Here is a 14,676-nt window from a genome sequence, read left to right as displayed (position 1 = left end):
TAAAAACAGAAGAATACAAATGCTGGAGAGGATGTGAAGAAAGGGGAACACTTATCCACTGCTGGTGGGAATGCAGAAGGATCCAACCATTCTGGAGGACAGTTTGGCGGTTTCTCAAAAAACTGACTATAGATTTACCATATGACCCAGCAATAACACTGCTGGGTATATACCCAGCAGAACTGAAAACAAGGACACAAACCAATATATGTACACCAATGTTCATAGCAGCATTGTTCACTATCGCCAAAAGTTGGAATCAACCCAAATGCCCATCAACAGATGAGTGGATCAACAAAATGTGGTATATACACACAATGGAATACTACTCGGCTGTAAGAACAAATACACTACAAACACACGTGATAACATGGATGAATCTTGAGAACCTTATGTTGAGTGAAGCAACCCAGGCATTGAAGGCCAAACACTACAAGACCGCAATGATATGAAGTAAGAAAGATGCCTCAGAGAGCTAGAGACTGAATGATAGGCTTACAGGAAATCGGGGGTGGAGGAAGGATGTGAGCCAACGTCTGCAGGGGTGGAATTTATGATGAGCTGGCAGTAAGTATGAGCACAAAGGAGAGATAAAATAGGGGCAAGGGGTTGCCTTTGGGGGGGGCTTTGCGGGTTTGAGGGGGGCTGGGGACGGGCAGATGGGTAATCTTGCCCAAAAAGTGGGGGGAGGAAGGGGTAGCATACGAACATAGGAGAGTGTCAGGTGTTGGTTGAGAGTAAAATGCTGAGATAATAGTATCAAAATATAATTAAGAGGGTTACCTGTTTAGGATGCTCGGAGGGGATGGTCTGATGCGGGACGGGCTCCTGGGGAATGTCTGAATGCTCATTTTGCCAGAGTGGGTGGTACCATTGGATAGAGACCCAAGTAGTGAGAGTGGGGGTGGACCCACATCCTGGGGAGGACTAATGTCATCAAATAGAGGGAACTGTATCTCTCGAGAGAAAGGGTGGCTCCCAGGGCATTGGGGCAGTTGAGCAAGTTAGGCCCTGAACACTGTTGCAAGTATCTCTGGACGTGGCTCCTCAGGAAACGGAGGTTGGCTGTCACTGTGGGCACCAAGAGGATGGGAAAATGGATGTTAAATGTGTGGAACCAAAGTAAATGTGGGATAAGAGAGGACTTTCACAAGAGTACACAAGGATGGATATAAAACATGTACTATTACACCATAAACATAGAGGACGACAGACTAATAATGTAAACCATAATGTAAAACGTAGGATAACTAAAAATTTAGAAAACTGTATATCCTAAAGTATGGTCCACAATGTAAGCACAGATGTCATCTTGTTTGAAAGCTATTGTCACAGAGTCTCTACATCACTGTAAGTAAATATGATATGAATAAGGTATAAGAATATTGCTGTGGAAGGGAAAAGGTTTTACGGTGGATGTGTGGGAGTACTGCATATTGTATATATGAATTACTGTGGTCTATGGCTCTTGTGAAGAGAAGTTCAATAATTAGGGGAAAAAAAAGAAAAAGATAGGATGTAGAATTTTTCCAAGTCAACACGTATTCTATATCTAACCTTTAAACCCATCGCTATATGCCATCTTACTAGTAAGGGAACCTGACAATATATTGGGCTTCAATTTTCAGGAAGTTTTGGATCACAGAGTGTTTCAACAATGGCAGCGGAGGAATACTGGTATAGGATACTATTGACAGGTGATATATGGCTGACAGGGAGCTATACAGGGCATATGTCCAGGGTGCATGGTAATGTTTGGATATACTCATAGTGGCAACAATTAAAAACTACAGCTGGGGGGGGGTACTGGGTTCCTGGCTGGGGGTGCTCTGTCGTGGTCACTAGGGGAGCAGCGGCAGTCCCCCAGGTGCAACGGTAAGGACCAGGAAGGAATGAGGGTCCAACAGTGAGAGCATGACACTAATGACTATGCTTGTGAGCCTATATGCCTGAAACAAGAACAAGGCCTAGAGCAGCACTGTGCCTGGGAATTTCCTCCTGACAGCCTTTATGTTACTCAAATGTGGCCAGTCTCGAAGCCAAACTCAACATGTAAATGCAATGCCTTCCTCCCAGCGTGGGACATGACACCTGGGGATGAGCCTCCCTGGCACCGAGGGATCACTATCAAGTACCAACTGATGATGCAACTGGAAAATTACCTTGAATTGGGAAACGGACTTTGGCCCAGTGGTTAGGGCGTCCGTCTACCACATGGGAGGTCCGCGGTTCAGGCCCCGGGCCTCCTTGACCCGTGTGGAGCTGGCCCAAGCGCAGTGCTGATGCACGCAAGTAGTGCCCTGCTACACAGGGGTGTCCCCGCGTGGGGGAGCCCCACGCGCAAGGAGTGCACCCATAGGGAGAGCCGCCCAGCGCGAAGGAGGGAGCAGCCTGCCAAGGAATGGGGCCGCCCACACTTCCCCTGCCGCTGACGACAACAGAAGCGGACAAAGAAACAAGACGCAGCAGGGGGACACAGAGAACAGACAACTGGGGTAGGGGACGGGAATTAAATAAATAAAAATAAAATCAAAAAAAAAAAAAAGAAAATTACCTTGAATTGAAGGTTCAATGCGGATCTAGCAGAATATCCCTGTCTACATATAATAACATGACTTTAAAATGCTGTTTGACCTAATGTAAGGGGGAAATGGAAAGGAGAAATGAGTTTATATGGCTACAAGTCTCTAAAAAAGAGTCTGGAGGCTGTCAGAAGGATTGCCCTTATGCACAACTGAGCAGAATCTAAGAGACAGATGAAGTAGATACAACCCCAGGTATTGGTTCCTTTGAGGGCTAAAGAGACCCACGGGCTCTACGGTCATGGCAGATGGGGTTCACTGCCATGTCAGATGGCCCTTCTTTGGAGCTGGTGTTTCTGCGTGATGAAACTGGATTCAGATGGAATCTCTTTTCATTAGACTTTCATGCTACTTTACTGGAATTGTAGTTGGTGTTGGGGTTTAAGATATATTTAGGGGATTTGAATCTCTGGACTGACAATATGATAGCCAGGCCCTGAGCCTCAACAGACTTCAGCTCCTACAATCTGATTTATTGGACTCACCTCACTCAGCTAAGATGGAGTTGAAGAAGGACAACCACCACACCATGGAGCCTAGAGTGCCTACAACTGAAAGCAGGAGGATTGCATCCAGTATCCATGTGGAATCTGAGCCTCCTCTTGACATAGAGATGCCACGGACATAACCAATCCAAGGTCCACAGAGAAAAGGTGGCATTGGAGTGGAGTGGAAAAAGTGGACATGGTGGCTGATATGGGTATGGGGAATGGAAGGAAGAGATGAGATGTGGAGGCACCTTTGGGACTTAAGAGTTGCCCTGGATGGTGCTGCAGGGGCAATCACCGGACATTGTAAATCCTCCCAGGGCCCACTGGATGGAATGTGGGAGAGTATGGGCCATGATGCGGACCATTGACCATGAGGTGCAGAGATTCCCAGAGATGTACTTACCAAATGCAATGGATGTATCATGATGATGGGAGTGAGTGTTGCTGGGGGGGGAGTGGTGGCATGGGGGTGATAGGGTTGAATGGGACCTCATATTGTTTTTTTAATGTAATATTTTTACAAAATCAATTAAAAATAAATAAATTTTTAAAAAAACAAAACAAAACAAACAAAAAAACCAGCTAAAGCCATCTTGAAAAAGAAGAAAGAAGTTGGAGGACTCACACTTCCTGATCTTAAAACTTACTACAAAACCACAGTAAACAAAACAGCCTGGCACTAGCACTAGGACAGACATGTAGACCAATGGAAAAGAAATGAGAGCTCAGAAATCAACCCTCACATTTATGGCCAAGTGATTTTTGACAAGGAGGCAAAGACAATTCAATTGGGAAAGAAAAGCTTCTTCAACAACTGGTGCTATAAAAACTGGATCTCCATTTGCAAAAAAAAAAGAAGGAACCCCTATGGCACACTGTACACAAAAATCTACTCACAGTGGATCAAAGATCTAAATATAAGAACTAAAACTTTCAAACTCCTAGAAGAAAACATAAGGAAATATCTTCAGGATCTTGTGGCAATGGTTTCTTAGAGTTTACACCCAGAGCACAAGAAACAAAAGAAAAAATTGGCAAATGGAACTCATCAAAATTAAAACTTTTGTACCTTGAAAAGACAAACACAATTTAAAAATGGGCAAAAGACGTAAGCAGACGTATCTCCAAAGCAATACAAATGACCAGAAGCACATGAAAAGATGTGTAACATCAATTAGCCATCAGTTAAATACAAATTTCAAAACCACAGTAATATGCCATTTTACATGTATCAGAATGGCTGGAATTTTTAAAAGCAGAAAATAACAGGTAAAGGAGACAATACAGAGAAATAGGAACACTCATTCATTCCTGGTAATGTAAGATGGCGTAGCTGCTGTGGAAGACATTTTGGAAGTTCCTCAGATAGCTAAGAATAGAACTACTATATAACTTGTCAATCCAACTACTTGGTATATACCCAAAAGAATTGAAAGCAGGGACTCAATGTTCATAGAGGTATTATTCACTATTTTTAAAAGATAGAAGCAACCCAACTGTCTGTCAGCTGATGGATGGATTAACAAAATGTGGTATATACATAAAATGGAATGTTATTGATTCATAAAAAGGAACAAAGTCCTGATACATGTGACAACATGGATGAACCCTGAAAACCTCATGTTGAGAGAAATAAGTCAGATATAAAAGGAGAAAAATTGTATGATATAACTGATTTAAAACAGAACAAGCAAACTCAAAGAGTTAGTATCTAGAACATAGGTTACCAGGGGATGGGTAAGGATGAGAATGTGGAGTTAAGGCTTAGAATGTAGAGGTTCCTGTACATTTATACACACACACACACACACACACACACACACAAGAGTGTTTTTCAAGAGTGTGTTGTAGTTTTTCTCATACAAATTTTGCACATTTATTTCTGAGTTTATTCCTAAGTACGTTGTCTTCTTTGTTGCTATTGTAAATGGCAGTTCTTCTGCACAGTTCATCTCTTATCTTTTCTGGGTAGCATGAAAATTTCTCTTAATCTAAGGAAAGCTTTATAAAGGTGGTTACTATATTACTTGGCATGTAGATAATCAAAATAGTTAAACCATTGTGAGTTGGGGCTTCTAACATCATATTGTGACCTTTGTTTCTTTTAATGCTTTTTTACCAAATTCTATTTTGATCTCAGAGGTAGTTTATTTTTTCCATTTGCCCACATACCATTGCTCATTGTTTTATTTTAGTCTTTCTAAATCATTTTGTTGTATGTGTGTCTCTTAAACAAAGCATAGAGCTTGGTCTTACTTTTGCAGGTAACCCAAGTGCATTCACATGTATTGATACCACTGTAGATTGGTTCTCAACATTGACATACTTTATATTTAAATTACTAGTGCAATACATTCTATTATGCTATATTTACTGTTTCTTTATCTATGTGGTATCTTTTTGGTTACCAGTAAACATGATACAGTCAACAAAACAATCTGTGAACTTGAAGACAGGTAAAAATAAAAGTTACTCAAACTGAAAAAAAGAGGGGGGACAAAATGGAAAAACAGGACATAGCATCCAAGAGGTATGGCACAATATCAGACATGCAACTGAATATAAGAAGAAATATAATATGGCACACTATATAGTATAGGTATAAATAACAAACCAATAATGGAGTAAAATTGAAATCATAAAAAATATTCCATTTTTCCAAAAGCAAGCAAAAATGTAATAAAAAGAACAAGGAAGATATGAATACATACAAAAGCAATTAGCAAGATAATTACACATCCTAAAGACAAGACTGTCATATCAGATATAAAGCAAGATCCAACTATTTAATGTATAACAGGAAATCCACATTAAATATAAAGGCATTAATGTGTTAAAAGTAAAAGGATGAAAAATAATATATCATGCAAACACAAATCATAAGGAAGCTCAATTAGCTATATTAGTATCAGACACAGTAGCCTTCAGAACAAGAAATTCTATTACAGTTAAAGAGTGACATTATATAATGACAAATTCAGTTCACTAAAAATGTCTAACACTCTAAATGTGTATGCACCTAATACAGTTGCAAAATGCATGAAGCCAAAATTAATAGGACTGAAAGGAAAAATAGTCAAATCCATAATTTTGGTTGGAAATTACAACACTACATTCTCAGTAGTCCATAGACCAGAATACATAAAAACATTAAGGATATAGAAGACCAGAACAATGCTCTAAACCAGGTTGACTTAATTGACATTAACAGAACACTCTATCCATCAACAACAGAATATGCACTGATTTCAATTGTACATGGAACATTCACAAGACAAACCATATTCTAGGTCACAAGCACAATTCAACAAATTTATAAGAAGTGTGCAAAGTATACTCTGAAATATTTAGAAATTAAACAACATACTTCTAAGTCACCACTGGATCAAAAAAGAAGTGGAAATTAGAAAGTAGTCTGAATCAAATTAAAATGGAAATACCATGTATCAAAATGAATGGCATGTGACTCAGTATTTAGAGAGAAATGTGTAACATTAAATGTTTAATTTAGAAAGCAAGAAAGTCCAAAATCAATGATTTAAGCTTCTTCTACCTTAAGAAGACAGAAAAGAAAGCAAAATAAAACCGAAGAAAACAGAAGACAAGAACTAATAAAAATAAGAGCAGACTGATAAAATCAAATATATAAAAACAGAAAATTGATGAAAATAAAAAGTTAAATTTTTTAAAAAGATAAATAAAATTGTAATAGGGAACATCACAACAGATTGTACTGTCATTAAGAGGTTAATAAGAAAATATTTCGAAAATTATGCCAATTCAATAATTTAAATGAAACAGACAAATTCCTTGAAAAACAACAAAGTTCACTCAGAAAGAAACAGATAACCTAAATAATCAAATTGAATTCATAATTTAAAATGATCCTACAAAAGGAATAATAAACAAACAAATAAAAAACCTTCCTACAAAGAGAACTCTGGGCCAAATGTGTTCCACCAAACAGTTTAGGAAGAAAATCTAAATAAATACAGAAAAAGATTTTGATACAGTTCAACATCCACTCCTGCTAACAACTCTAAGCAAAGGAAGAATAGAAGAAAACTTCCTCATTCTGAAAAAAGGCATATAAGGAAAAACCTAGACCTAATATTATATTTGATGATGAAAGAGCAAATACTTTCCTTCCTGAGATCAGGAATAAACCAAGCAGAGATATCCCTTTTACTACTCCTATCCAATATCATACTGGAGAAGTCCTGGCCATTGTAATCAGAATGAAAAAAGAAACATTCTGTGTTTGTGGGTCAGAAGATTCATTATTGTCAAGATTTCAATGCTCCCTAAATTGATCTATAAATTCAATGCAATTCTAATCAAAATCCCAGCAGGGTTATTTAATATAAATCTACAAGTTGATTCTAAAATTTATAAGGAAAGAAAAGAACTAGAATAGCCACAGCAATTTTGAAAAAAGAACAATGCTGATAGATTCAAACTACCTAATTTCAAGATTTTCTATAAAGTAATCAAGACTGTAATCTTGGTGAAATGATAAACACAATGATTAATGGAACACAATAGAAGGTCCAGAAATAGATATGAACATATATCATCAATTGATTTTCAACACAGGTACAAAGGCAATTCATGGAGAAGGAAAATAGCCTTTTCAACAAATAGTGCTGACACAATTAGACATAGATCTACAAAAGCAATAAACCTTCACCAAAACTGTGCACTATAAAATAAAAAATAACTCAAAATGGATAATAAACTTAAATATAAAATATAAAATTAAAAAGTATTGAGAGAAAATTAGGAGAAAATCTTGCCATATGGGGTATATGCATAGAATTGTTAGGTAAGACACAAACAGAAAGGAGCATAAAAAAGTTTTGATCATTAGACTTCAAAACTAAATAAAAAACAACTACTGTTCTTTAGAAGACAAAGATTAAAAAATGAAAAAGACAATTCATAGATGGGGAAAAAGTATTTGCAAAATGCATTTATGATAAATACCTTTGACCAGAATATATAAAGAATTCTCACAACTGAAAAATAAGAAAACAACCTAATTTTCAAAACAGAGGAAAATATTTGGATACTTTACCTAAGAAGATATAGAGACAGTTAAAAAAAAAAAAAAAAAAGACATAACCACACCATTAGTCATAGGGGAAAAAACAAGTGAAAACCACAATGAAATACCACAACATATCTATTAGAACGGCTAATATTCTCATAAAGGGCAAAAATCCTTACATTATCAAGTGTTGGCAAGGAAGCATAGCAATTAGAACTCCCACATGTTGCTGATGGGAATGCACTTTGGAAAACAGGCAGTTTCTTATCAAGTTAAACATACATTTACCATATATCGCATAAATCCCACCAAGAGGAATTAAAACATATTAGCAGCTCTACTTATAACAACTCCATTGTCCATCAACTGGTAAATGGATAAACAAACTGTGATTTAGCCACACAGCAATAAAGAGACAAACTACATACCAAAAAAATATGGATGAATCGAAAATGAAGTCATGCTTAGTAAAGGAAGCCAGTCTCACTCAAACCAGCTTCATTTTTTATATGAAAAGACAAAACCATTGGGACAAAGAATGGATCAGTAGTTGCTATGGGCTGAGGACTAGGGGAGGGGATGAATGACAAAAGGACACAAAGGGAACTTTGTGGGGGAGATATATTCTATGTATTGTTTATGGTTTTAACTGTATTTGCAATTCAGAATTCATAGACTTGTATATCTGAAAAGGATGAACTTTTCAAACCTGAAATTGAAAATTAAAAAAGCAGTTGAGAGAGAATGGATGAAGACATACGAAACAGAAGAGATAAAGAGATAAAGTCCACTAATCTAGGTTTATAAAAAGCTTTTAAAATTGTTTTCTAATCATGTATAATGTTCTATTAAGGAAATTCAGAAGTCAAATATGCATACAAAGTAACTGAGGAGAAAAACATATAAGCTAGCAATTTTCCAACACTATAAAGTTAAAATTTTCTACAATTTTGAATTTGGGTTAACCTTAGCAGTCACTGCCATATTATTCAAACAAAGGCTGTATAGTCTAGAATTATGTTGTTTTAGCTTCATATTGTTTCTTACTTACTTAAACTTTAACTCTCTTACCCTGCATTGTGTTTTAACATGTAAGCCACTGCTCATCTTTCCAGATGTGCACAGTAGACACAAATTAGATCAAACTCACCTGCAGCTTTAGGAATTGTCAGTGTTTTGGAGAGTTTAGTCATAAAGTCTTGAATGGTTATCTTGCCATTTTCTGTAATGCAAAGCAAAATTTAGCTAAATGAAAAAAATATTGCTTCTGAATTAATTAATATAGCTTAAGCTATAAATCAAGTTATAACAATGGTTAAAATTTTGGGAGTCAAACTGGTTTATTCATTTTCCCTTACTTCCCGAGTGCATATGATTATCAATTTCTGTTCTTTTATTCCCAAAACTTCTTGGATTTATCACATTAATGTCTACATTATTACAATAGCATCTTTAAAAATCTACACCATCAGTCTCACCTCTCTCCATTCTATTTTCCACAATATGACAAGGGAGTTTTCTTTTTTAAAAACAAAAACCAAAACTGATCACTCCCCTGAATAAAACTCTTTAGTAGCTCCTAGATGCCTACAGAATAAAAGGCAAACATCATATCACAGCTTAATGATTTTGCTCCTGCTCATCTCCCAGTTACTTCCCCAAATGCATCCTGCATTCCAGCAATACTTCAACAATTTCCAATTTTATGAGTGTACCATGTTCCTAAATGCTGTTGCCCCTGTTGTTTCCATTGCCTGGAATCCCTCTTTTCATGTTCTTCCAGGGACAATTCTTAATTCATCCTTCAAGATCAAGTTCAGTTATCAACTCTATGAAGACTCCTTGACTATTACCTAACCCCAACCTGTCTTCCCCTGCCAAGGAGTATGACTTAGTAGCTACTCTATACAATGGGAAGATGGAGATTTGGGGGCAAGAAATGAGATCTCAGGACCTTAGCCTTAAACTGGAGTGAGAAGGTGGTACTTTTCACCCCTCTTTGGGCCATATGATTGGAAGAAACATATTCTTAGGTAGTTCTGCTGTGAGAAAGGTAAGCTAGACCCTTTAACAATGAGCCAAGTCAAAGACTTGGAAATCATACTGACAGATATTCCCTGAGGATGGGCCTATAGTCTCTGAAAATAGCTCATCAAATAGGGGGTTTAAGTTACTCCCAAAAGTTACTACTTGGCTTTGGATATTTCTACTGGAAATAAAAGGAGTAACACATTTGGGATGAAACAGTACAGGAAAGAGCAGATGGAATGTGAGGAAAGAAAAAAGTATTAAGAAGAATATAGAGTGTTATGACCACCAAAGTACACAAAGAAGAGACTGCATCTAGATAGCTGGATGATATAGGAAGAAACAAGTAGGAATGATCCCAGGAACACATATACATTCCCTAGGAATTCCCAGAAATATTTTGCCTGTTAAACATAATACAATACTGGACTTCCTTCATTCAGTAAAAATGAGGGGTGCTGAAGCATTGTACTTTGGTCTTAAATGGAGATATGATCTTATTTTGTAATGACAAACCAGTGAGTCCTAACACGGTCTTTAGAGTTTTCTGATCTGAATTTATTTTTTGAGCAAAATCTGGAAAATGTGAACAGATATTTAGATTTTATAATTCTCTGAAATGTGATTTGTTAAGGTTCTTAAAATTTGGACCTCTTGTAATACTCTGAATAAGATCTACCAACTCATTTATGAGAATATTTTACACAAATATCTTTGGCCTTCATAAGAAAGCTATTTTTCCCCCTGGTACATTTGGTTACCTCATCTTGCTGTTTGTTTCAGATTACAAAAGCTTACAGGGGTGTTTTTTGGAACCATTTGTTTAGGCATTTCCGCAAATCATATTCCATTGTATCAGTTACATAGTTTTAAATGTACATATTATATATATATCTATAACCAAATCATTTGAAGGCTTGATAAATTTTTAACAAATTTTGTATAATGTTTAGTAAAGTTACTGGTAATGCTTTACTAAGTAGTACAATGAATTTTTATTTTTAATCCCTGTGCCCAATTTTGGTCTTTAGAAATTGTAAGCTCTGGATAACTCCTTGTTGAATAAACAAATGTAGTTTCTTAAAATATGTTTACATGTATTAGTAACTTGAGACATCAAAGTATTTCTCTTGTGACCATGATGCTACTTAGACTACCAATGGCTAAGTTCAATGATGAAAGGGTGAGAGAAACATAGTTAGGAAAACTAGAATTTGTTTGGAGTCCAGCATACATGTATATATGTGCATAAATGTATGCATATACACATACATACACAACAGATCCAGAAGAGGAATTAAAAACAAGATGGAAGAGAAAAAGAGTAGCCTGAAGGAAAGGAAGAGAAAAAACTATAGTATTCTGTCCTTTCTCCATATCTATGGGGTAAGAATGGAGTTTAAGGGGGAAACTGGGTCATTCAATTTGATCTTCCATTTTTAAGGAATTCTAATAGAATCATCCATAAGGTTTGAGTGTGATTCTGAAACACAGGCAAGGATCTGATAGTTGCCTAGAATTACTAATGGACATAAGGGCCTTATGGTATGCTATCATAAATAACTGCTATGGATCACCTAAGTTCTAGAGCTATGATTCTCAAATTGGTTGCATATGTAAATCACCTGGAGAGTTTGTTAAACTCGGTATGCCTAAACCACACTCTAGATCAAAAGAATGAGGCTCTCTTGGGGTAAGGCCCTGGCATCAGTATTTTTTAAAGCTCCCAGATGATTCCAGTGTGCAGCCAAGATTGATAGTTACTGTTGTAGAAAGAATGGAGAAAATCCCACCACCTATTTAGTATCTCACAGATCCAAGGAATGGAAAGAAACCCAGAAGTTTCCTGATGTCCTCAGTGCAGAGAATTTGGAGGGTTAATAGAGGGGTTGACAACAGGAGTGTTCGGTATATCAATGAGGAGGAGAAATGTTATTGAAATCCACTGATGGCTCATCATACAGTCTTATCAACAAAACCTGATAAAGATTACACAGGGAAAGAAGTCTATAGAAAAGTCTTACTTCTAAATGCATTCAAAGTCTAAATAAAATATCAGCAAATAGAATTAAGCAGTAAAGCCTAAGAATAAAAGAAAAGTTCTAGATTCCTTTTAGGACATACATTCTCAGTGGGGGTGATATCACCTTTAAGGGGGTGAAAAAATCTCAGTGTTTTGAGGCCACCATACAAAAATAAATATATAGTAGATCTATGGTATTAAATTTTCATGGTGGGAGTGATTAGAAACAAAAAAAAATGTCTAAAAATTCCTCAGGGAAAAGATGATAAAACATTGAGAAACACAGTTAAAAGATAATGGTAGCCACCGAATTTTTAATCTCTCCACAGGAATAATAAAATAACCCATAGCCCATACTTATGGCATAACTAGAAGACATAATATTATGAACTTTAATTTACATGTAAGTAGAGAAATAAAAATCTAGAACCAATACAGATAGCTCCTGAGACCGCACAAAAACAGAAAGTAGGTAGCAATTTTACAGAAAAAGAACTAGGAAGGGTCCTAGTGAGGCAGAACACAAATATCAATTAGAGTTCACTCATAAGAAAAGTTGCACAGTGAGTGGGGAAATACTATTATAATAACAGGTGAGAGACCTGATAGATAAAGATCCTGACCTCTGGAAAGCTAAAAGAAAGGAGTCTGGAAATACATGGGACCAGAGGTGGCATTCTTTAGATGATACTACCTCGGGGTCAGAGAGACAGATGATGAAACAGCATTTCATGGAGTTTAGTGGTGAAGGAAAAGAAGGAAGCAGTTAAAGATAAAGACTCCACTAAGTGGTATCAAAAAGGCAAAAGAAGAGAGAATCCTCTCCCCAAAACTATGCCATTTATTGAAGTATATGTACTTCACTGTTGAAACATAACAAGGCACTCAAACTATATAAACGCCCCAATACTTTCAATCCTTTTATAGGATCATCTGTTCTTACCGGTCCATAAAGGTCCAATACAGATAATCATGACAGAAAAGAGTACCTAGCATCCATACAAAGTTACTATGAAAAAATGGCAAGCAAAATAAAAATTAAAACTTTTCAGAAGTTTTTCAGAATGTACAGGGATGAGGGTGGTACAGTGATGAGAATGGGGTGGACAGTGCTGGAATGTGAGTATGACAGGGACTGGAGGGAGGTTTGGTAATCCATGGTGCTGGGGAAATGGTTGGATGAAGGAACAGGTGAATGTATGGCTTGGTAAACTCTGGGGAGGTTAAGGACTATGCTTGAGAATACAATGGTAGGAGTGTTCTTTTGGGACCTATGACAGGGGAGCATCACTGGTACAGGGTGTTGGTGGGAAGGATGGGTGGGGAGGGGTGCACTGGGGCATGCTGCTATGGAAAATGAATGTGTTCATGTTGTCATAAGGTGTTTTCTTAGTGGGTGGAGGCCCATACAATAACCAAAAAAAATATTAAACTCCTATCCTTGGAAGTCCTGATACTTTTTCAAATATAATGGCAAAAATCTCTGGAGTATATAGGCAGTGCCTAATAAAAGAAAACAGACCAATATGCCAAGCCTTCAATATTAATGCTTATACTTATGAACTTTATTCTTGTAAAATTGAAACTTAGACTAATAACAACTACTGCCTAAGCGTTACCTCATGAAAACCTCCTTGTTGCTCAAATGTGGCCTCTCTCTAAGCCAAACTCAGCAAATAAACTCACTACTTTCCCCCCAACATGGGACATAACTCCCAAGGAAGACCCTCCCTGGCAATGGTATTACTATCAAGTGCTAACCAGTGATGAATTTGGAAAAAGATCTTGACCAAAATGGGGAAACATTAAATATAAAAGAATTCTTATGGCTAAGTGATTTCAAATTGAGTCAGGAGTTCTTTCAGAGGTTACACTTATGCACATCTCAGGCAGATCTTATTAACTGCCACAGTAAACAAAGCCTCAAACAGGGGTGTTTCCAAGGCTCTAGAAACATCTGGACACTATAGTAAAGGCACACAGGCTCATGAAATCAGTGGGCCTTATCCTAAAATATATGATAATCTGTCTCCCCAATATAACAGAGTTAGACTTATTTATAATTGTCCTACTCATGATTCTTCTACCCCTTTTATATGAAACTATAATTAGCACTATACTCATTAAATATATGTCCAAGAGACTTAAATCTTTGGTCTATTCATATACTTGTTGAGCCCTGAATCTCAGCAGAGTTACAGCCAATACCTACCCTCCAGTTCATCAAATTGACTTAGGACAATTAACAAAATGATGGTGATGGACAGCCCTATCCCAAAAAACAAAGAGTATCTATAACTTCAAGTAAAACAGTTCCTTCCATCTGACCCTTAAGATCGATGGCCCCTCTCAATTTGAAGCAGAGCATGCATCATCATCCTAAAAGCCTCAACATTGAGGCATGAACAAACATAAGGGGGGAATGCAACCACATACCAAAAGTAAACTTATTATTATAGTAATGGAAGAACTTGTAACATTGATATATAGATAGTGATTACC

The 14,676-nt window shown here is 36.8% G+C and overlaps 1 protein-coding gene across 1 annotated transcript in view; it reads right to left on the bottom strand.

The window, feature by feature from the left end:
- Positions 1 to 14,676, bottom strand: part of EFCAB13 (EF-hand calcium binding domain 13) — a 316,951-nt gene that overhangs the window by 105,515 nt on the left and 196,760 nt on the right. Inside the window, 1 exon segment of the mRNA XM_071210907.1 lies at positions 9,274 to 9,345. Coding sequence (XP_071067008.1) covers positions 9,274 to 9,345 — 72 coding nt within the window.

The sequence above is a fragment of the Dasypus novemcinctus genome, chromosome 21 (genome assembly GCF_030445035.2).
Source record: "Dasypus novemcinctus isolate mDasNov1 chromosome 21, mDasNov1.1.hap2, whole genome shotgun sequence".
NCBI classification, from domain to species: Eukaryota; Metazoa; Chordata; class Mammalia; order Cingulata; family Dasypodidae; genus Dasypus; species Dasypus novemcinctus.
This window is presented reverse-complemented; position numbering and strand designations above follow the sequence as displayed.